This window comes from Micropterus salmoides, unplaced genomic scaffold (genome assembly GCF_014851395.1).
Source record: "Micropterus salmoides isolate LMB-PRFRI ecotype aquatic unplaced genomic scaffold, ASM1485139v1 Ms_hic_scaffold_19, whole genome shotgun sequence".
Classification (NCBI taxonomy): domain Eukaryota; kingdom Metazoa; phylum Chordata; class Actinopteri; order Centrarchiformes; family Centrarchidae; genus Micropterus; species Micropterus salmoides.
Genome location: NW_024041039.1, coordinates 14,601,289 through 14,625,700, shown reverse-complemented (window position 1 = coordinate 14,625,700; position 24,412 = coordinate 14,601,289). Strand labels below are relative to the sequence as shown.

The window sequence follows — 24,412 nt, the reverse complement described above, 5'->3', positions numbered from 1 at the left end:
CCTAATTAGATTAGAACATCAGTGGTTAAGTAGCATTTTACTGTTGAACACGGCCATGTTTATCAGTTTAAGCTGTACTCTACCTACTATGACAAGTTAAAATGTCTGATAAAATGTCAAGTAAAGTAGCACATGAAAAATAAAACTCCTCCCTTATCAGAGTTCACCATTTAGCACTGCTAAAGAGGAATCAGGACTATTCCTTGATTTGTTTGTGGGGTGTCATGAGTCAAAACAGTTGAGAGTCAGGGGTTAATGCTGTCTCCTGCTTGAGGGGTTTAATCTGTCCTAAATTCAGATGTGGGGAGGTGCTACCCTAACACAGTGGTGCCTGTTTGGACCCTGGTACTCCTGAGCCTCAGCGCTGGTGCCTGACCTGAATTAGTGCTGTGAAGTCAACCATAGAAATGACTCAGTGGCACTCCAGGCAAGAGTAGGAGGAAGACGGAGGAGTGAGAGTGAGAAAGAGGATTCACTGCCTACAACAGGTGTCATATACGTAGCAAAGGCTGAGGGGGATGTTGACTGTGAGAATACAGCCAATGGGTTATTGAGGTCCAGCATGCAGTGTTGAAGAACTCTCACCAGCTTGATAACTGTACATGTTTGGGATTTCATGTATTTCTGTATTTTACAGAACAGATTCATATTGTGAACAAGACAAAACTTTAGAGACACGCTAGTGACTTTGTTATGTTGTGCTTCGAACTAAAAGCTAACATCAGCCTGCTAACATGCTCACATTGACGCTTAGGAGGTATTTTGTTTACTATGTTCACCATCATAGTTTAGTGTGTTTTAATTAAAAGTACAGATGAGGCAAATTGGAATGTCATTAGTTTTGCTAGGTATCTGGCCATAAACCAAAGGACTGGACAAAGTGAAATGATTTGATCTGATTGTGGTGCTAGAGTCAAGGGATCCCCAAAATCAGTAGGATGTTTGTACAAACGTTCATGGGAATCCATGAAATAGCATTTAAGATATTTCAGTCTGGGTGAAAGTTGTGGACTGACTGACATGGCCATGCCTAGAGCCATCCGCTAGCATGGCTAAAACACTATACTCACATAAGCTGAAACAATTATACAGTGCATATGTCATTTCTGTATTTCTACATATCTGATTATTATGGATAATGTCCAAAATACACATAACAGCATGTGGGAGGTGTTTGTACCTGTATACATTCCACCCCACACCTATGAATCATATGAGATGTGCTCAGACATGCTGTGGTCTCTCATCCAAAGGATTTTTATAACTAGCTGTCTCTGCCTCTCATTCAAATAATCAGTTGATGTGGGCTTGAGGCTATTATGAAAAATAACCTCACCAGTCAACAGTTAAACACTGCTCTGAGCTTATGGTTTACCAGGGAGGTGAAAATACCCGAGTGCTCCAGTCCAAAACCCCAGCTCAAATTACTGTTGTTACATCAAACATCTCCTTTGGTCACGATAATAATAACCGCATCTCTGGGGGGAAACAAGGCCTGTGACGCTCAAGAGTGCATGGAAACAGAGGGGCACAGAGCCCTGAAATACAACTCCACAGAAAAGCTCATAGCTCATGGTTGACCATTTTAATCTGCTCCCTCATTCATCAGATCCCCCACTATGTGGAGCTGCTGCCAGGGACCCTCATCACTCCCTCACTCACACACACACACACACACACACACACACAGGAAAGCAGCCAGACTTGCAATGAAGGAGGGTCATTGGGGGGTCAAATAAGCAGCTATGGTACTTTTGTACATGTATGTACAAGTACAAAAACTACACATCTGCAGGTAACAACAGGACATAAAACACTTTGTTCTATGTTTAAAATCTGAAAAATTAAGTCTGCATACCCACCCTTTTCATTTTCAAGAAGAAAAACGCTGAGATTTCAAGATGTAATCTCTTTCTTCTTTTAATAACAAAACAAATCAACAATATAAAAAAAGTATGTGATGACAACCATAATAAAATACTTGCAATGGAAACAAAAACATTCACAATTCGTTCAACATCTGTCTTTTCAGCTTTTAATACGAACTATTTTCACTACACTCTGCAACCTCAATAATAGAAAGTACATTTAGGAGGCATACAGCTACAGTCCATAGCAACGTTTTTAAGCCTTAAGACCACCAAGACAAGCCCTCTGGAACGACACCAGGGGGAAAGAGATAAACAGATATACGATGTCTGGTTTTAGGTTGTGTGTACATTTAGTATTTAGACGGGGGCACATAAATAGACACTGGATTTTGCAAACATGCTTCGCATGGAATCAAATACACTGAATCGCTCTGAGTACCAAACATAATGCCATGCTTCTGTTTTTAAGACTGGGAAGTCACATATTTATAAAGTCTTAGATGACTTATTACATTACTATGTAATAAAATTGGGATTGATTCCTCATTCTTTAGCATAGCACAGTCTCTGTAGTGGGTTACATCTGTCTCCACATTTTGCTGGAAATGTGTACAGTCACGAACATCCCAAAATAAAAGTCTGAGGAACTGAAATGCTCCAGTTATGGAATCTCACATCATACCTAAAGCCAGAAAATAAATCCTCAAGTCATTACTACATGTATTTTTCTCAAAAATGCAGTAGTTTGTCTGACAGTCTGGAGTTGGCAGGAACTGGGAGAGGCAATTTCAGACACTGGGGGTGGGCTGAGCCTGCTGAGGGTTGCTGGCGGCTGTGGGAGTGGCCTGTCGGGGAAGCGTGTACATGGCACCCAGGAACTGATCTGCAATGCGTCCAGCCTCACGGAGCCCGCTGAGCAGGGCGCCATGGACTGTAGCAGGGTAATTTCTGATAGTGTGCTCCCCAGAGAAGAAGAGACGAGGGACCGGCTGAGAGGAAAAGGAAAACCACAGTGAGATCGATGTTGGATTGTCCCAACATAATAAGGAATTATAAGAAAATAGGGGGACTGATGAGACAGGAAAAAGTGCGGTAGTAAACTGCCAGAACTCATCAGTCAACGCATAAATATGACTTGTTCACATCAATCAGCATGCAAACTTCAAAAGAGCACAAAAAACATCTGTGTGGAGAATAAACTACTCTGCTTTGGTTTGGTTAAATATCGTGGTCAGGCCCGGGATGCCTTCTCTCCCTGCTTTCTCTCGCTTACACACACACACACACACACACACACACACACACACACACACACACACACACACGATTCTTTAGTAGTTTGTGTGCTTACTTGTGAGGCTCCCGGTATAGCAGGGCCAGGTGTGATGGGTTGTGCCATAAGGTCATAGTCGTTACCCGAAGAACCTGCTGCGACGTACGAGTAGGAGCCCCGCGCCCAGGGGTCTGCACGCCAACGAGTGACCACAGTTTCCTTTGGCTGCCATGACAACAAACAACAAGACATACTTTTCAGGAGTTTCCATGATGATATCGGAGGGACCTGTAAACAGCTGGTTGGCAAACAGTTCCAACGCTGGCTTCCATGCATATGATTTTATCCCATTTGAAACCATAAGCAAATGATTTATAATGACGAGTGGTTTGGATACGACTCCACTTATGAGTGCCTTTCACATATGCTCGCTGTGTAAAGTCGTGCTGGTTATGGGGGTCAATTCAGGAATTAAGTTGACATTCCACTTACAGTAATGGAAAAACCAGAGAAATAAAACTAATGATGGAGCTTAAAAAATACAATCCACCACTACTTTTCTGTAAACAACAAACATAACGAAGTTGTAAATGAACACAACTGCCAGCTATGTCAAATTATATAAATATTGTGAGAGGAATAAACTATCTGGTATGTGGAAGTTAAAGAAGTAATCAAGATGAAAGTGGTGAAATATGGACAAACAAATGTCAGCACTGAAAATATCAGCAAAGTGGGAGAGTCGTGTACCTGCGGTACGGCGCTGCTTCCAAATATTCCTTTGAGAATGGCCAGGCAGCGTCCGACAATCACGTCATCGCTGATGTTCTCCATGATGCCAGCGGCCTCACCAGCCATCAGAGCAAGTAGGATCGGGGCTGAAAAGAGGAAAGGCAGTTTGTTACAGATGCGTTTTATGGATCTATCAGAGAAGGGCATGTATATGACATTATATATGAACATGAAATATATCTCAGTACCACATAGCTCTGCGTCAAAGTATCTACAACAACAGTGTGAAAGTAAAAGGGATCTTTGTCACCTTTGTAGAGGTTCCAGAAGAGGAAGAGTTCGCCTCGACTTGCTGTGGTGGAGCCAACATGACCAAACAGGTTGACGCTGGGATCCCAGAATACGCGGTCAAAACACAACACCACCTTCAGACGGGGAGGAACACAAAATAAAAACAAACAGTCATACAACAATCAAAGTGCTTATTTTAATCAAGAGCTTAACTGCCTGTGAAGTTCATCTCAGGATCAGCACATTTACTGGCATTGCTTCATAGTTATCACTGTGTGAATGGTGGGGCGCCCTCTGCTGGAGATACAGCATTAGCTGCAGCTCAGATTGCATAATAATGCAGTATTCTCTCTCTGTGCTGCAGTAGAATTAGGAGTTAAAACTACCCTGCTGCAGATGATGCTCAGCAACAGAGAGAGAGAGTGCACAGGAGAGCTGGTGGGTCAGAAGTGATGCAGAATGAGCACTCTGATCGGATTACGAACACACTGGCAAAAAGCATTATTCATTCCCACGCAAACAGGCTCTGACTGCCTCTCCACTCCTATACTTAGCAAACACACTGTCCATGCCACCCTTTTAATCCCACCCTCCATTCTACATCAGAGCTCAGATGTAGGATAGATAAAACATCATCACCTAGGCGGTTTAGCGAAAAGGAGGGAATTCCCTGTCGTCTGAGCTTGGTACTAATCACTATTGTGATTTATGGGGACAACAACAACAACAACAACAGGAAGGAGGAAGGGGATGTGTTCATTCTGGATGCTGCGGACTTGGACAATGATATATGAACCTGCAAGGAACACACTCAAATACTTTTTTTGGCCCTCTACCACTGAAGGTCAACTTCCTGGCATAATGACACTGCAGCAGAAACAGTAGCAGGAGGGCTCTCGAAGGGACCACATCCTCCATCTTGCCAGAAACACACTACATGATTTAAGACCGGACGTGAACATGACAACTTATTTCAAGACTGGAGACTTTGCGCTGGTTTGCACAAAGTGTGGCAGGCCATACTTGGCACACATTATCCTGTACGGAGTAGAGCCTCCCATGTAAACATCAGACTACTTAGGGACCATCTTGACTATATCAAACAGCTGGTCAACATCTAGAATCTGGACGAATCAGAATGAGATTGTGTAGTTTGGTGAACTGGTTAATGATAACAGGATAGAAGGAAGCAAGCACAGTATGCTTATTTAGAAATACAACCTTGTTGAGGTTGCCAAAGCCCATTCTCTGTATAGCAGATGTCTTCCACTCAGGCAGCGGGGGAACAAACTGCACAGCAGGGGGCTGCTGCTTCAACACACCAAGAGGCAGGGTGCACAGCACAGCATCACACTTGTATATGAAGGTCTGGGTTGTGGAGCGAGTGTTGACTGCTATCACCTCACAACCTGGAGAATGAACAGATAAGACACATTGCACATTAGTTATGAGATCTACAGTGGAACTCGTGGCCAAAAGCGGTAAAAGACACACGTGGCTCTGTGCACGTACCAGAGGCTGTGTATCGAACCTGCCGCACTGCTGTGTTTAGTTTGATGTCCAAGCCTTCAGCCAGGGCCACAGGAACACAAGAGTAACCATTCCTTACTGTCAGGTGGCTGCCAGTGAACTCAAAGTCATCATCCTGTGGATAAATTAACAACCTGATACAAACCTGACCCAATAAACCTCCTAATGTAACAAAACAGAATGGCAGAAGTGTCTCATAGTTAAATCTAGCAATAACTTTTTACGCACTTTGCACTGCAAGAACGGACAATCAGTATCACACAGTTATAACATTTCAAAATGTCTACATGTATATACCTGATCCCAGTGCTTGAGAGAAAGGGTGGAGAGGGGCGTGGCGTTGGCAAATTCCAAGTTGGCAAAGTGCCAGTCTAGGATCTGCCGATCCCTGGATGACAGGTAAACATCACTATGGGAAAGAAGTAAAGGAAAGAGACATGGTAATGGATCCTGACAGCTATTCAGACATCATGGGGACAGGTTTACTCATGCACAAGTTTAACTCAACAGAGCAATAACGTAATAATGCATATTTGAACACAGCATTAACGGAAAACTAAAAAACAAAATCTTAAAATTGCCACAGGACATGCACAGGTAAACATCTGTTGCTAAGGGCTGCAGGGCTCCAACAAGCAATTCTTATTTATAATCATTAACGGACTGATTATTTTCACATAGGCCGTCGAGCATACTTATCCTGGATAGCTCCAATTAATAAAAGGCGGCTTGTGGAGATCTGCATAGTTACATCACAAAGGGGTTGTTTCAAACCAGAGCACAGAACAAGCTGCTCCTGCCTTTGTTCCTAGCTGGATTCAAATAATTGCTTTGTGGCCATGTCGGATCAGGGATGTATTGAATTGAATTTCTGATAAATTACTTAATGTGTGTGTAAACAATTCACCCTTATCCCTCTCTACTGTTTAACATCTGGTAAGTTGTCCCGGTGCAGAGAAGGAGTAGCAGTTGAGGAGATGATGCTGAAACATGCTGAAGGATTGGTTACCTGGGTGGATTGGCCTCCAACTCCTGCAGCTTCTCCTCCAGCTTGACCTGCATCTCTACCAACTCATCATATTCCTACAAGGCAGATAGCAAGGCGATGTACACACATGTTCATTACATCCATATAGTATCACTGCTGGAAAATATTGATACTATTCATTTATTAACTATTACAAATAAGACTCAATGATGATATTTCACAGCAAGCTTAACTGGTGTCAGACTTTAGGAGCTGGTGATGTCTTTAACTAAGTGAGCGTGTGTCGCATGCATGTGCGTGTGTGTACAAGGTACACACCCTGAGGGTTTCAGGTCATGTAGAAAGGACATGCAGTCTCGACAGAAAGGGCTGACTCAACCTGTTCATCAGTTCACCACAATAGAACCCAATATAGCAGCAGCGCACATTCTGGTAATACCACCTACCGCCCCAGGACACAGCTACACTGAGTCAAACGTCCTAATAGTGCCTCCAAGCTAGCAAGATGACCTGGGAAAACACGAAAAATGGCAAGAATACTGGGAAATGTCCCAGCAAAAATATCCTGACATAGCTATCCTCTCACTGGCTTTAAAATCTTGTTATATGGTGCAGTCATGCATGTGACAAACACACACACACACACACACACACACACACACACGCTCTCTTAAATGCTCATCCTGTCTTGCTGAAAATGTGTGTGTATATCCGCAGACATAAAGACAGTCAGACAGTGATTCAAGGCCTTGAAGTGGTTTCTCAGACAGCGGATGGGTAGCAGACAAATCCAGTTCAGACACCAGCTGTGTTTAAACCAACTAAAACCTCCTTCTAAAATACACACATAGCAGCAGTGGAGGTGATTTATCTGAACCAAAAATAAAACAGCAGCATTGACTCTAATAATACATCCTACCAAGGCATTAAACCACTTAAACACAGCTTGTCTGGTTTACTTGGATTGCATGGCATTAACATTCTGTGAGGCATCCACCCTGACCTTAGTAGTCCATAAAATATCCATTTTACATGCTAGTACTGCTGCCTTATAATACTATTACAAATTGTTTGATCTTTGCAAGCCTTAATTATTCAGAACAAGTACAAACGTTTCTGTCTTGCAAACTGTGGTGGTCGACCTTTTGACCTGCAGGTACACTTAATAGTCAACCCAGGAAAGCTAATATTGCTTCAAAGTAGTTCAAGCTAAAGCAACTGAAAACACAGACGCTATGTAATACCCACTACACCACAAACACACTTGGAAATAGTATTTAAACTTAACTGCTTTGACTAAAAGTATTTTTAAGTCCTGCAGCCTGATTTCTGCCTGGTGCAACGGACTTGAGGAAGTAATGAAAGTGTCACATAGGAATCTCTTCTGGACAACAACCAGTCTAGATAACTGCCTGCAGCTTGTAAATATCTGTAGGTAAGTGTAAGGAGATGTAAGTCTATTGTAACTTTCTATGTCGCTCGTCAGATTTTTTGATGATGACATTCCTCTTTCTTGTTCTGAAACAGTGTTTGAGCTCACTTTGCAGAGCGCGGTGAGGTCGCGGTGCTTGCTCTTCACCAGGAACTCAGCTGTGATATCTCTGGGTGGTTTGACTTCACTGGCCTCTTTATACTGCTGATGGAGCTCCTTAACCCGTTCCTTAGTGGTCACCATCTAAAAAGGGCAAAATAAAAAGGAGAGGGAAAACAGGGGGAGAGGAAAGAGCAGGGTTTAGCACTTTACTTCAGGTCAACTTGCAAGTGCTTCTCTGCCTTCCCTGCATGATTTTTTTAACCTGAAATTGAAATCTTAAGCATGCTTCTTTTACCATAATGGCACTTTCAGACTGCAATCAGTTTGTCAGTAATAAACCTGGAAGGGCACCCCATCTATTAACTCTCTTAGAGAATCAATCAAGCAAATGTAACTGACAACACCGCTGACAGATGTTTGCCAAATCTGAGCAGGACTTTTTTACAGCAATTAAGTGTTGACAGTCTGATTTCTGGTCCTTCTTTTTTTCATACCAAAATGACAAAACAAGTGGAAAATTAAAATGCCTTCACCACTTGCCAAGGTTTCCCTTTAAGTAGTCTTAAAGGAATAATTCAACATTTTAGGAAATGACACTGTTTTCTAGATACCACTCAACACGCTCAATATGAAGCTAGCCTGGTGTTCTGTCATGACTGTGAAAAAAGTTCCAATGCACAACTCCACAGTAAAACCAAATCAACATTGTGGTGGCAGTAAATTACAGTTAAAATTAGTGACATTTAGTGGTGCTAGTTTACAAGACTAGCTGTCCCACTGCTTCCAGTCTTTATGCTAATCGGCTGCTGGCTGTGGCTTCATATTTGAGAGTGGTATTAACCCTCTCATCATCTCGATCATCAGTAGTCTCTACTGTCTTTAAGCACAGTTTCTTTACTACTGGGTTTGCAAGCTAAGTCTTGTGGCGCTGGGAGGAAATTCTGCCACCACAAAGTTGATGGCATTATGAAATCTGTTTAGGAAGCTTTACTTGTGCTCACCTTGTTGAGAAGATCCCTGAGATCTTCCTGAGTCTTTACGATCTTCTTCCAGTGTTCTATCTGCTCATCTTTTACATGCTTCTCCTGCAGCCTACACACACACACACACACACACACACACACGATTATGATTATAAGTGTTTGTGTGTATCTGTATACATCTATTCTTTGGGTACACGTGTGAAGGACACATCTGTCACCATCTCCCCTTGTGTGAGTTCATGTATAGTACACCATACTCACTGTATGACCACTTCCAGGGCCTGTCCCAGAGAAACAGGTTTGTTGTTGAGGAAGTTGAAGTCCAGCTGGTGGCTGAGGTAGGAGGTGGCCTCCAGCAATCTGTTGAACTCTTGCTCCACCATCTCATCTTTTTCCTTTGGCACCTGGATACACACACGCAACCACAAAACAAGGACATTGGATCATCAGTCACACTAACGCCAGCAGTGATGGAATCTATATTTGAGTGTATTTTTCCATAAACAGTAGGAAAAGCATGCCAACTAAAGTTAAAGGCACAAAAATGATTAGAAGTGGTACAATAAGCTTGATCATGTTTTGTTTTAATATAATTTATACATCACTCCATATCCTACTAAACTACTTGGTCATGCATTTAAGTCACTGATATAAGCAGAAGAAGCATAAATGATGCTGTCCATGCCCCTCAAAGACACTTTCCCAGTAAGAGACTTAAAGCATGCTTCCAAACTCACTCAATATAAACATCATGCTAGGATAAACCAGACATTTCAAGTCTCAACCCATGATTGGTCTGCAGCACAAGCTCTACTCCGACCATCTGAAGGGGGGGGGTGCTGTACATCAATCATGGATTGGGCTTTTAATTTTAGTATATTCCACCAATTTGAATAGAGTGTATTTCACTACAAATCCTTATCTCTACAACCTACATCTAGTCAGACTCTTGTCAGTGGTGTTATTTGATTATTTGTACAGTAGCCTCTACATGAGATAAGGTATCATTAATATTGGAAAGTTCTCTTATTATTAAAATCATAATGTATTACTGTGCATGTATTACCACAATAAAAATATACATGTTGTTTGCAACTTCTGAAAATACTTCAGAAATCTAAACAGAACTGCAGTACATGAACAAACTTGTTATTGTGCGGCTCTTCCCTTTAATAAAAAAATGTCACTTTTATTTTGTAATTCCTTTTCTAAAAGATGAAGGTTTAACACGAGCTGCTCATTTGTTTCTCTCTTCATCTCCTACATGGGTGAAAAATGATGAGTTACACAAAGTAAAATTTAAATGGATGGAGCTGAAATGTTCACTTTTAAAAGTGATTAAGAATTGGTTAAGGAAGATATTACGTAAATAAACCAATACATACACTTGTGCACCGTTCACCCTTTAGAAGTTCACCAAAAGATAAACATGGAAGGGGTTGAGAAGACAAGGGGCAGGGTTGAGGGGGAGAGAGAGAGAGAGAGAACATATTAGGTAAACACAACTTTAACCTCAAACAGGTTTGCACAAAAGTAAAACATGTACATTTAAATTCGCCTTTTCCTGCGAAAGAGGAAACCAGTTACACATGTATAATGTGGATGCCTCAAGAGCCCTGCTGGCTAGTCTCTGCTAAAGTGGAAGTGCCCTGAATATGAACCTAAACATCCTACTACTGTTGCTGCCACTTGACGGACAGAACAAAAATGAGGGGGGAAAAACACTGTTTGTTTCCAATTTAATTACATGAAGCTATATCTGTTTTCTGTTCTGCTCTGTTCGGAAAGGAACTGGAGCTGTTGTTGATGACACGCAAAGACAAGCAGTTAAATGAATCCACCATTCACTGTGTTTTTGTGGCTCACAAAAAGCCAGATCCCTGCCTCAGGACAACAACAGGCTTCGAAAACAGCTATAAACCCCCAGACACAGGGCGCTTCCATGCCAAGAGGGAACCATTGTGCATCCATAAACATCTTCTGTTGAAGGAAATAAACACCACAAGGTCCTGGTTTCAAAAATCTAATGTGGATACACATATCCAATGCAGCTGTAGCTACACACGCGTTAATGGCGGTTTGTAAGTGAACTTAACCTAATGTTGAGCTAAAAATGTTAGTATGACTGAAGCAGGCAGATATTTTTCAGGCATCAGCTGATCACATCCATGCTGCCATTAGCCTTTTGCCATCTCACAAGTGATTTCTTGGCTTTACGATAAAACCTGGGATCTTTCCAAATAACAACTGAATCACTCACAAGGTATCTCAGGATTCGACTTGTTTAAAGAGGTGGTATTGTGCTTTTAGGCCTTTTCCCTCTCCTTTATTGAGTTATATATCTTTTTTGTGCATGTAACAGGTTTGCAAAGTGAAAAAGCCCAAAGTCCAGCCCAAAGGGAGTTCCCATCTCCCACAGAAAGCTCTGCTCTGAACCGCTTGAAAACAGCTCATATGTAGTCCAGTCCTTCACTTTCTTTATTTGTGACATCACAATGAAAACACGTCATAAAGCTTGCCAAGCAGCTTGCGCAGGGTCAGGCACGCCCTCAAACCAAGCTAGTCTGAGTGGAGGCCCTTTGGCTCGACTTTGTTTGGGTTTCCATTGTAGAAATGTTGTACCTGTACCTGCTTCCAGGTACTTTTTTTTCATATCACCTCACCTCTGTGGAGGTTCCAAGCGAGCTGAGGGGATACTAAAACATAACGTGAAAACACGACAGAATGCTGATTGGTCAGAGAGAATATTCACTATTCACTGCATCATCATTGCGTGCGCCAGACAGAGGCCAGCAACAGAAAGTTTTATATTTTACAGTTTTCATATGGAATTTCATCACTAAATCCACTTCTGAGAAGTTTTGAGGTGAGAAATCAGCTGTGTTGATTTCAAATATTGACAGTTTTACGAGAAGTGATGGCGGAACAAAAACGTGCTTGAATATTTCTGGAGTTGAGGAGCTCCGCAAGTGGCTGTGGGGGAAGCCTGTGCCAAGCCGCGGGAGGAGCGTGAGGCCGGCCAGCTGCCCGCTCACAGAGCCCTCTGCTCCCGCCGTCACACGGACCGCTGCAGCAACAACGGAAGAGGAAAACACAGCTGAAAGGTTTTCATACCGCTTATCTGTCTTTACATTCTGAGTAATGTTGAAACGTTTTAACTTAAAAAAGAGAAAGCTGTGTGGATCGCTGGTGTGTGTGTCGCATTGAACATTACGTTGCGGCAGTTGTGTGTGGCGTCGCTATGATGACAAGCTACGTACTATCTCTGGGTACTATCTGCAACGGAAAACAGAGCAGGGCCGAGTAGATTATCGATTTGCGCTATGGTAGCATTTTTCGGCAAGGCAGCATAACGTTAGATCGTCACCGGAAACAGTTCAACGTTTAGTCCTGATGGTAAGATGTGGAACAATGATGTTGTGGACTTGAGTAACTTATACCATCTGCTAGGCTACGGTCGCAGTCTGAAGCGTCTTTGATTTGGATCACACTACCTTGTTTCTTACGACCTGCCCTTCTCTGCTTCTGATTGGCTAGTAGTCCTTACCTGGGAACTGTGCATGTGCAACTCCCAACAAAAATTTTGTAAAAGTAAAAATCATCACTCTGTAGCTCAAGAGCGGTGCGTACAACACACAGGGTGGAGAGGAGCTGCAGCAATGTGCAGTATGAGGAAAAATATGGTGCTTTTTGAAAATTAAACCATGTAAACCTGTTCTGGTACAACTCCTAAATAAGATTTTGAACCTGAAAATGAGCACAATACCACCTCTTTTAAATGGGAATACCCCAAGGAGCTTGGGTATGGCAGGATAATGGACAAGAGGCAGGTTAATTTACTGTAAACTATATTTCATTATACTCACAGCCTGGCCATTGGCTTCATACAGTGGACACTTCTGTTTGATCTTGGCCAGCTCCATATTAACCTGCTTACTGATCACTGCCATGGGATTCCCTCCTGAACAAGCACACACACACACACACACACACACACACACACACACACACACACACGATTGAGGATGACACAACACAAACATGGACAACAGCACCCTCTACATGTTGATGTTAGTGACTGCAGAATCTAAGAGGAGAAGACTATAATCTGACTTTGTTAAAAGCAACAACCTCAAATCATGTGTCATTAGAGACAAGTGCAAGAGTGTTCTGTCTAATCATACAAGCTAAATCGTTTCAGGAGGTCTACTACTATTATACTACTAAAAACATGTGATGTAGCTCTAGCATGGAATGAAAATGTAAACACTTCTGACTTTGATATTCAGATTTAAAAAAAAAAAAAAAAAAAAAAAAAAAGAATAAACTGGATCTAAATCTCACCCAGCCCTGTCACCACCATGGCTCCCAGATCAGCAACATAGTTGCCCTTCCTAAATGTGGCCACTCTGCCTCCAACACGGTCCTGCATGGAGAAATTATGTAAAAACCTTCTAACTTTCTACAGTGACATAGTAAACTTGTGGCAATTACAAACATGCAATATTACTAGTGTTGTGTCGTTCAAAGAACATTTTGTTCATAAGACCTAATCGTGTGTATGACTCGGGAGGAACGGGTTGTCTCAGTGAGTGATCCGTTCATTTTCACGCATGCGTGAAGGATCTTGGACTCTTACATTCACTCGTCATACGTCAGCTGCAAGGGCTCCGTCAGCACAGGAAACAGAATTGATTATTTCACGACTCAACTGTGGGTCTCTGGGTCTGAGTCGTTCATTTGTCATGTGACAGCTACTGTGGAGCAGGAATGAACGACTCGTTCACCGCTCACATGGGTCCTCCTCAGTCTTTCGTTCACTCGGCAGGCTGAGTGACTGCCAGCGCCGGAGAATGAGAGGCAGGTCGGCTGTCAGGTAACAGTCACTGGACTGACATTATATAGCTATTTTGTTAATTATGTGACATTTTATAAAGCATAACGTTATTACAGCGCAGTGATGTTGTGCTAAGTTATAGTTTTAACACAGCCGCACCATAACTTTAGTCCTGCTAGTGTTTGACATTACAGCTATCAGCTGATGAGAGTTGTTCTGGGTCCGCTCCACTTCAGAGACCTGACAGGGTTCTACCTGGAGCCGAATTACCTCCGAGGTCGTCTCCTCTCCAAAACAAACAGACCCGGTCATTAAAACATTAAAACACAGCAACGTAGCAATGTTAGCGTTAGCCCTGTAAACTGCTAACAGCTGATCCAGGTCCGCCAGAGAACGCAATGTAACTTTTCCTTTTTATTTACTAACAGAGCCGTGCTGTTGTTTCACAGCTCCTGACTGGTGAACAACCTGCAGTGTTTCAGAACGATGTGCTCGTGTGTTTCTCTGTCTGCAGAATCTGGACCTGATGTGGCCCATTCTACGTCCAGAACTGCCAAACTGCTGCATTTGTGTGTTTATTTCTCTGTTCCTCTCTCTGTGCTGGAGTTCTTTTAATAACTTGGTGGCTTGATCCAGAGTATTATTAAATTGGTTGAATTTTTAATAAGAGTGTGTTTATTCATATAGTGTGTCAAGCTTATTACTTCAGTATATTTACAGCAAATTTGATATTAATATTTTACTCATGGATAGGGACGTTAGGCTACTGTATGAATGAGCACTTAGATAATGATAGTAATTATATACATAAGCCTTTATATGGCTGGTCTGGTTGTATACTCGGGAAAGATTGTGAAAATGGAAGGATTTAGCAGGAGTAGTGGTGATTACATATTGACAACATATTTGTGTGGTTTTTACATGGTTTGAAGTTTTTACACGCTTTAAAGTACCATTTACTAGTGGCCAAAACGGCGGCTGTAACACAGTGAATCAATCTATTTGACCGTCGCAACCCGAACGAAATGACTCGTTTCGCTATCAGAATGTGATCCATTCGGTCGGTAACATTTGAAAACGCTACACCAGCCGCACATATACAATTTTACCCCCATTTACATTAGTGGAGTGCTAGACCGACCGGAAGTTAGCCTGCTCGGCCGGCAAAAATCAACACAGTGGACGCTGTAGCGCTACTGCCGACTAGCGTTTGGGGGTGTAATTGCAGAATGACGGACACACCTATGCACAAGTATAAATGCATGGCTACGCGCGTAGCCTACGGTCGTACGTGCGCACGTGGACCCTACGCGCGTAGCCTACGGTCGTACGTGCGCACGTGGACCCTACGCACGTGGACCCTACGCGCGTGGACCCTACGCGCGTAGCCTACGGCGTACGTGCGCACGTGGACCCTACGCAGGGAGTATAAATGGGCCTTAAGTCATTCCATTTGTTATCATCCAAACCCCAACACAATATAGGTATACTGTATATTTGACATGTATATAGGGTGGCACTAATCTCACAATGCTATTATTATTACTACTACAAAAAAATACAGCAAATGTTTGACAATCATAAAGTTATTTATACTAATAGCTGGTTCAAAACAAGGGACAAAATCACAAATATACCTGAAATAACAGATTAACAGAAACCCTGTTGGTGACCTACCCTGGCCTCCAATACTGTAACATCCATCCCGAAGCTCTGCAGCTGCCTGGCTGCAGCTAGGCCAGACACACCTCCACCAATGACTATAACCTTTCCGGTCTTCTTAGCTGCAACAACAAGCAGGATAGCGTTACACCACTGACCCTTCCAAGGTCAATGTCTCTAAATGCTTTTGTCTACAAGCCAGAATAGCTAGTATATTCCTAATATTCAACAACCACTTTCATAGACCTGATTTTGTTCTTTTTTGGCGGGGAAGACATGTTTGCCTTCCAACCAAGTGGACTGTAGAATACATGAATTGTACCAACATATGGCTACTGTTATTTTACCAGTGCACTGAATGAAGTGAACTTACTGGGTAAAGGCTTGACCCTCTTGTAAATGCCAAAGTTAATGAGTCCATGCCTTTCTAAGTAGCTGTGTATCCTGTGGACCAGCACAGCATCGCCTAAGAGAACAAAAACACATAAATCTCAAATTCTGTATGACCGCAATCTTTTTCAAAAAATAAAGACAATAAAATGAAGGAAAAAATTATGTTTAATTAAATGTCTCACTGTTGTATGGAGCTTCAAGCTGCTGTGCTGTAGCCTCAAAGGTCAATTGGATCTTAGGGTTGTCCAGCCACAGTTGGAGCTGAATGAGGTTAATATGAATATGTTTAAAAGAATGATTCCATAGTGCTTAGTTTTTGAACACAACGTAATGTGTTGACTTTGGCACTTACTGTGCGGTTGCGGATGTAGAGGAAGACTTTCTGAGTCTGCTGGGGACCGCTGATGATGTCAGGGAAGCAGGCAGCCTCCTGAGATGTCATACGATCATGCGGAAGACGGCTCTGGAAGGCAGCTCCTTCCACACCTAATAACAGCACTAAGTGTCATTTAGGACCAATTTAAGACCGAAAGAAAGAGCATTTATGTGCAATGAGTTCCAAACTGAAATCAAACACATGAATTATCAGACTGTTTGCCTTGTTGTTAGTAAAGAACAATCTCTGCATTCCTGTATAAATAAAATCTCAGGCTTTTAACCAGAGCTTTAAATGAGGCATTTTATTTCCTCAACAAAAAGTTTCATTTCGCTGCTTTGATGTGATGAGTCTGAAACTTTATCAAACATCATCAAAGTTCCAGACTCACCAGATGGTTCCTCTGGTTCACTGTCATTCTCCTCCTCTACCGGTGGAGCCGGAGGAGGGATGACCTGCTTCCTCTCTTTCTCAGCCTTGGCATTCCTCTCCTCCTCAGAGTAATATTCGTCTTCCGACAGATTGGCCAGGCTCTCGTCCATCTCGCGGTACTCCACCTGCAACAGTAGGCACAATAAAAGCATCATTAAAACCAGCATTACCTCGGATTGGTTGGAGCACTCCCACGTCGCTTAAAACCGCCAAAAACCTTTATGGGAGTAACAAACAAATACCATGAACATCACGATGCAAAGACTATGAGAAAATAGGGCTGGGTGATATTGCAAAATTTTTTATCAGGATAAAATATTTCAAATCATTCAATATTGATAATAAACACCAAATCCTTATTTCTTTCAAGTTTAAAGGCTGATTTTTGCTCCTGAGTGAACGTTCAAGAAACCAGATGGTTAATTTATGGTGAAAACATAACAGTGGATTACTTAACAAATCTGAGGTAGAACATTCAAGACAATTATCATAGAATCTTTTTTTCAACAAATATGCATGAGTAAAGTAAAAAAATGTTCGGTCCCTTTTCCTCAACAAAATAAATATCTTTATAGAAAAATTAGGTGCCAATTCATTCATGATTCAAATGAATTTAATCAAACATTTATTGGATATTTGTTATATTGTTATTGAGGAAAATTATATGACGATAATTGTTTTATTGCCTAGCCCTATGAGAAAATACTTGTGTGTGTAATTTCCACTAGGACACACATGCAGGGGAGAACATGTGGACTTAAGGTACAGATCAATATTGCACTTCATGTATTGATCTTTTCAATCAAACAAATGGTCATAAAATAAAATAGATATAATTTTTGAAATAAATGTTCACCCATCCTTTCATTTTTGGCAGCATTCTTTCCTCCCTGAGTACACAGGGAGGAAACTAAACCCTAAAATGTTTACTTTTGCTCGCTTGCGACGACTTGTCCTGCGAACTTCAGCTGAATCTTGGTCTGCCCCCCCAGAGCCTGCTTGGTGGGGCAAAGGGGCTCCTCCAGGTTCCCCACTAGGGGACGACCTCTCCTTCTTCTTTGCATCCATAGTGCCTGCAGCTGAGGCTGACGGACCAGTCTGGGCATCAGAAACAGGGACTCTATCACCTCCTGCTGCTCCTGCAGTAGACGATGAGGAGGAGGAAGAGGAGCCAGCGTCTGACTTTTTGCTAGACAGCATTATGGAGGATGTTGGAGGCCTCTCCTGAACAAACGGTGAACAGAAATGAGATGAAACCCACTGAAGTGAAACATTCAACTGCCCATGTTATAATCTATTGTTGTTTTTTTTTATACATGAAATGGTTGAAATTTGAATGTTCAAACCAGTATGAAATAAAAATTACAAAAACTCCTAAAAGAAAATATGAACATGATGAAGTGTGGGTTGTGCGTGCTGAAAACAAACAACTGTTTGTGCCATTTGTTATGGCACTATGTTCACTGAAATGTATAACTATTATTAGTTTAAATGTAAAACCTAAATAATATATGCCAAATGGTTATTTCACTCACTTTCCATTGGTTTTTAAACAAATTAACTCCTATTAGAAATTCGCTTAAAACCGCGAGGTCAAATGGTCACTTTGCTGTTGGGGGCAGGGAATGCACCTGCTACAAAAGGCTAACAACCACCAAATACTTTCGGGCTTTGGGAAATGCTTCAACCCAAAAATGTCACAGTCTGTATCACTGGGTGATTTAAGTAATGTTAACTGTACATGAATGTCATGGTTTATGAAATGAGGGTTCCGTGGTTATAGTAACCTTGTCTTGTTTTACCCATTTGTCCGTGCACCTGGTAATATCCATTCAAACACTAAGAAATGAAGACAGAACCAGAAATATGGTTACGAACAGGACCAACTGAATGATAAAGGTTGGCCTTTCACATTAGCTAAACATTTTTTTTAAAAACCCGCTATCAAATATCCACTGAAGATTACAAGGCAATCAGATAAAACGTATTTCACTGCTGCCCACTTGTTTATCAGCGCTTTTAATAAGTTATCCAATTCAGAAAACCTGAAGTAGATGAACGCGTGTCCGTATGTACGAAACCTGGTACTTGATTAGTTCATTTGAAACAAACAGCTGTTAGTCAAAAAACTGTGTTGTGCAGAGGCCGTTAGTAGTTGATTGCTATCTTGACCAAATGGATTAACGTTTGCTAGTAGCAAAGCTAGCAGCAGAACGGTATTGCTATCAATGTTTAGCTTGCGCTAGCTAACGGTAGCTTTGTTCTTGTCAGCAACTTGTCTATAACAGATATGGATATACTATCATGTTCCTTTAATATAAGTGCAACTCTAGCTGTTCTGCAAACATATGTTTGAAACGCTTCTAAATGTATTTCCTTTCAAATGTATCTTACAAAATTATACTGCGTTAGCTAACGCCGCTAACAATGAGACTGGCTAGCACCAATAGTGGCACAGGAACAGGTGCGATCTAGCGAAAAAAAGAAAAGGATCTGCACTGATAAACTGACAATGGATCAGGGAGCATTGTTTTAGGAAATAAAGGTCTGCATTAATGTTGAAAATATTAATATTACCTCTCAGTCCTCCAAAGATGTCAACACAAAGACGGCACAGTCGCAGGGTCTCCTTTCAATGAACTCTTTCGTGATTGGTGGATCGAACATGTTAGTTAACACCACTCAGCGAAACGATTGGTCAAACTAACCGTCAATCCAAAAGAAGGTGGGGATTTATTACTCCACACTGCTACAATGGATCTTTTATTTAAGTTTACGTTTAGTCGTGCACAATGCTTTTCAAACACATCGGGAAATTATTTTTAGGTATCAAAGTTAAAAGAATTTGTGATGAAGTTGCATTTTGTTGCTGATCAGGATGTAGCGTTTCCGCCCCGTTTATCTTCCGTGTGGAGAACCGACAAAACTGATCCCATCGCAGCAAACAAACTGACGTCAGACTGTAAAAAAATAAAAAAACGAAACAGGATGGGCAAGAAAGGTGAGCGGGGTAGACAGGTAAAGGTGAGCTTTTCCGTCGCGCCTACTATCTAGGAAAGCAGCACCGATGTTTTGTTGAGTCTTTTGTTTCTCCATTTTGAGCTGACTGCGTGTAAGTAAGTTAGCACCTAATATTTATTCGTGAATATATGTTTGTGCCTCACTTCTACCGTTTCTCTTTACCAGCGAGTTTGAAAATGAGCGAAAGTGAGGTCCTTTCTATGCTTTTTTTTTCCGACTAATCTGGGTGTTGCTGGTAGTTAAGTTGATTTCTGTGTGTGATATGAAGCCTTTTAGGTTTGTGGTGTGCATATAATGTGTTGTAAATAAGATATAATACCTGTTGCAGCTCTCTAGAACGTCTTACATTATAAAACTCATTGTGAGAGTAGACACGTAAACAGACAGAAACAGGGAGGTCTTTAAATATCAGAGCAGGGAAGTTAAGGCTCATATAGGGAGTGTTTTTGTTTGGCATGGCTATTATATAATACACTTGTAAGGTTCAGAGTATATTATTAAAAACCATTAATGATTGCTGATTAACAATCTATCCAACAGAATCGAGAAAATGGTGAAGCAAAAGAAGGAGTCACAAAATCGGCCTGACAACACTGCTTTCACCCAGCAGAGGCTTCCGGCATGGCAGCCCATGCTCTCTGCTGGCATTGTCATCCCAGGGTTTGTCCTCATTGGCCTGGTCTTCATTGGCATTGGCGTCGCTCTCCTCGTCACTTCACAGAGCATCACAGTGTTGGAGGTATGACTGTGACCCCTGGACATACAAATCAGTCTGGTTTCACGCTGATAATTGAGGGTCACCAACCAAAAGAGAGGAAGAGTGACTGTAGAAAATGTGTTTGATGGGTTGAAATGAACAAAACTCTGTGTTTTCAGTGCAGAGAGAAAGAAAATAGTGTAAGGTCCAAAACCGCTATCTGCTTACAGACTTGTCACTTGTGAGAGATATCATTTTCTTGAGTTTAAAGATGCAGGTGTCAGTAACACTATGAGACAGGTGTTGTAGCCATCAATAATTAATAATCTTTCTTCTTCTTTCTTACACAGATCGACTACACTGGCACTAACCAAACCTCACCATGCTTCATGTGCTCTAACCCAGATGTCAAGAACTGTGTGTGCAAGGTGGACTTCTACATTGACAGTCTATTTCAGGTTGCATTGGAGCTTTGCACAAACACATTCACACACATGCAAACAGTATGTTTTATTTAAATTGAGCTCTGCTCCTGCCTCTGACCCATGGCTGTGCTTTTGTGACTCGTTTTTCCTCCACAGGGGCCAGTGTTCTTTTATTATGGTTTGTCCAACTACTTCCAGAACTACAGAAAGTATGGCGTGTCCAAAGATGATAACCAGCTGTCTGGAGACCTGAGTTACTTTACTGTGAGTTAAGAACTTGGGATATTGGGAGGGAAAAAAAACTCAAAGAAAAACCAAATCTATATGATCTCAATTGAAATAAAAACACTTATATGAGATATGATTAGTTGAGTACAAACTGACTTGTTATCACCAAGATTAAATATATGGGCAAAGGTTATATTACCTACTAATAGTACTTCATGTTGTCTCTCTCTCTCTCTTTCTCTCTCTCTTGAAGTCACCGAGTAACTCCTGTGCTCCCTATATGTATGACAGCAGCAACAAACCAATTGTACCGTGTGGATCTATAGCAAACAGCATGTTCAATGGTACATAAGGACATTTTAAATGACTGTAATGAATTTGGAATGACATTTATTTAATGTGTTAAGAACATTAATTCTTGCTTTGTTTTTGTTTTCTTCTTTAAAGACACCTTCACACTGTTTCAGTATGTCAATGGGTCAAAGACTCTGGTTCCCTTTGATGGAAAAGGGATTGCTTGGTGGACAGACTACAACATCAAGTACAGAAACCCCACGGTCACACCTCTGAAAAACGCATTCAACGGTAGTATCTTTGGTGTAATTTACTGTAACCTGCTGTCTATTCTGTTTGTAGTGTTAGGATGTAGATTGTGTTTAATGAGGGGTTCCCAGTCTGCTTAAAATTGATCAGTTTTACAAAGTGGTAAAGGAGTTGTATTGAAGGGAGTTTGAGACAATGAGAGGAGTAACTTGTTTAAGTGCAATAAATAGTGGGCAAAAGGGTGTCCTTTAGGTGAAGTAGTAATAATAATAAATAGCATATTGTTCATGTTTGAAAATCATGATAACTGATTAAAAGCTTTACTTCATTCCAGATACTGTTAAGCCCATATTTTGGTCCAAGGCTGCTTACGATTTGGACCCCTCAGACCCTTCTAACAATGGCTTCACCAATCAAGATTTCCTGGTGTGGATGAGGAGGGCAGCCCTGCCAAATTTCAGAAAGCTGTATCGACGAATTGATCAGAGTACTTATGCAAATGGTCTGCCACCTGGAAACTACTCCCTTGAAATTGCCTACAGTATCCTTACACATTACAGATTTTGGGAGGATTTTAAGGATGATGCTTGGAGGTATGTACAGCTGTGTTTGTTTAGAGTCCTCAAAAGCGATCAGAAATTACTCACATTTCTGCTAATTAATCTTTTTTCCATCACACAAATTAGTACTGCACAGCTATTTACATCTTGTTTGTTGTAATGCAGGCTTAGCAGACACCGAAAATCAATTTTAAAAATTTACCATATTACACACTTTTTTACTTGTTTTAAAACAGCATATAAGTCTGGATAATTAACCTTATAATCTAGGGGTATGCTTTAAACAAGAACATTTGTGTGGTTTAAGAAGATTAGCCTCAGATCTACCTGAAGGGGTCAGCCAGTGATTTTATTTTATTTTTTATTTTTTTGCTGTCCTGTTAGAACAGCAGTAGCTTAGTCTAACTTGTTTTACCGGTTGGGTGTAGTTCTGTTTTCACCTGGCAGAGTGACTCAGGAGTTTCTTGAGATGAGATAAAAAAACATGCAAATTTTCTGGCATATGTAGATGAACTATGCAAATATTTATTCACAGGATTGATTGCCATCTACCTGAAGGCCTATGGAAATACATCAAAGACATTTTTATATACTCATTTATGCTTTACATTTTTGCTTATCATTTTCAATACAAACCAGACAATTTTATTTTTTTGGATGTATTTTTCTATTGTTTCAGGCAGCCATTGCTTTATACTCTTTTCTATACTCGCAGACTAATGATCTTATAGTTGTGTAATAAATCACAGTGGACATAAAGTAAAAATTTCCAAAACCCCCGGTTGTTTAATACAGTATCCCTGTAATACTGTTTAGTATTTGAATAATTCAGTGAAAGAATTGGCATGTTTTTTTTAATCTATTATTTTATGTGTTTCTATTTTTGCTGTATATCCTTAACATTTTGTCCTTCAGACTATCCCGTTCAGACTTTTAACGGGGGAAAGAAGGTGATACTTAGCAACGTGTCCTGGATGGGTGGCAAGAATGAGTTCCTGGGCATTGCCTACCTCGTGACTGGTTCACTGTGTGTTGTCATGTCCATAGTCATGCTCATTGTCTATGCTAAATTCAAATTCCCTGACGAAGAATGAGTTCCTGGTCATGTACTGGTTGGCTGGGGGTTTATCTACCCTATAAACATTTTTTCTTTTTTCCTTTTTACTCAATGGGATGATGAAAGCACAGTACAGTGCTCTCAAAAGTGGGAGTATACAGCTAGAATCCACATATGAACTGACATTTTATGTGTTATTCTGGACATGAAAGGTCCTCTAAGGTGCAGAAGAAGCCTGGTGTCATTTTTGTGAGGCAGGACTTGACACTGGAGTTACCATATTGACTGCAAAATAGGAACTGGCTTTGCAGGCACTGTTGGATGATTGCCAATGTGGGTACATGTACTTGTCTGTAAGCATATCTGTGAAGGTAGACTCTCCTGAGTGCACTGCAAAGTCAATTAGCATTCATTGCTAGTGGATCAGCTGCAAGAAGTGTTTTCTTGTCATCACAAATTTGAGTGATTATTAGGGAAGTGTCATTGCTAACGCCAATTCCAAAATCATAATATTGTTAATTCTATTGTAAATATATCTATACTTTATTATTGGCCTCCACTGTGAATATGCAGTGTGCGCAGGCTGATATTTAGTGGACAAAAGTACACAGACACCCTAGTGTACTCTTGTTTATGCAGTTTATGCTAGTCTAGTTTATTTTACAATACTTGGATTTTGCAGGGTGTTTCTCTCAGGCTTCTTATACTGTACTTAAATGTTTGCATTCATAATTACAAAATGAGCTGCCTCCTCATTCAAGGCCAGTAGTTACATTAAAGCCATACATGATTTGATTAGCCAATTTATACTGTAGAAAAAGTTACTTTTAATGTGTGTGAGATGTGTAGCTTAGCTTGGAAATAATGGGGTCAATGTGGTTAATCTCTGGTGTACAGCCTTTGCAAACTCATGTTGTCTTCTATGCTCTGAGATTTTATTTCATGTTTATTTATTTAATAAAACAACATCAAAACCATA

General features: G+C 41.1%; 2 protein-coding genes across 10 annotated transcripts; one reads left to right on the top strand and one right to left on the bottom strand.

The window, feature by feature from the left end:
- Positions 1–1,904: 1,904 nt before the first annotated feature.
- kdm1a (lysine (K)-specific demethylase 1a) lies at positions 1,905–19,607 on the bottom strand. 6 transcript variants are annotated; one of them, XM_038728185.1, is made up of 22 exons: positions 19,480–19,584; positions 18,690–18,741; positions 17,833–18,126; positions 16,862–17,030; positions 16,447–16,592; positions 16,277–16,355; positions 16,075–16,167; positions 15,717–15,823; positions 13,547–13,628; positions 13,069–13,163; positions 10,588–10,605; positions 9,464–9,606; positions 9,221–9,311; positions 8,226–8,360; positions 6,707–6,780; positions 5,995–6,106; positions 5,680–5,812; positions 5,389–5,576; positions 4,187–4,301; positions 3,895–4,022; positions 3,223–3,369; positions 1,905–2,860 (listed from the first exon to the last, which is right to left on the bottom strand). In XM_038728185.1, the coding sequence occupies exons 2-22, from the start codon at positions 18,732–18,734 to the stop codon at positions 2,660–2,662; spliced, it is 2,595 nt and encodes an 864-aa protein (XP_038584113.1). In that variant the 5' UTR covers positions 18,735–18,741; positions 19,480–19,584; the 3' UTR covers positions 1,905–2,659. The 6 variants fall into 6 exon arrangements, with proteins under 6 accessions (XP_038584113.1, XP_038584114.1, XP_038584117.1 ...); XM_038728186.1 differs by having other exon boundaries at positions 2,660–2,860; positions 16,862–17,027; positions 19,480–19,591; XM_038728189.1 differs by having other exon boundaries at positions 2,660–2,860; positions 18,705–18,741; positions 19,480–19,588.
- Positions 19,608–19,884: 277 nt separating this feature from the next.
- On the top strand, positions 19,885–24,412 carry tmem30b (transmembrane protein 30B). 4 transcript variants are annotated; one of them, XM_038728193.1, is made up of 8 exons: positions 19,885–19,903; positions 20,464–20,662; positions 20,971–21,078; positions 21,202–21,309; positions 21,527–21,617; positions 21,721–21,858; positions 22,151–22,409; positions 22,912–23,246. In XM_038728193.1, the coding sequence occupies exons 2-8, from the start codon at positions 20,474–20,476 to the stop codon at positions 23,105–23,107; spliced, it is 1,089 nt and encodes a 362-aa protein (XP_038584121.1). In that variant the 5' UTR covers positions 19,885–19,903; positions 20,464–20,473; the 3' UTR covers positions 23,108–23,246. The 4 variants fall into 4 exon arrangements, with proteins under 4 accessions (XP_038584121.1, XP_038584122.1, XP_038584120.1 ...); XM_038728194.1 differs by lacking the exon at positions 22,912–23,246 and adding an exon at positions 23,292–24,412 and having other exon boundaries at positions 19,898–20,014; positions 22,151–22,357; XM_038728192.1 differs by having other exon boundaries at positions 19,898–20,018.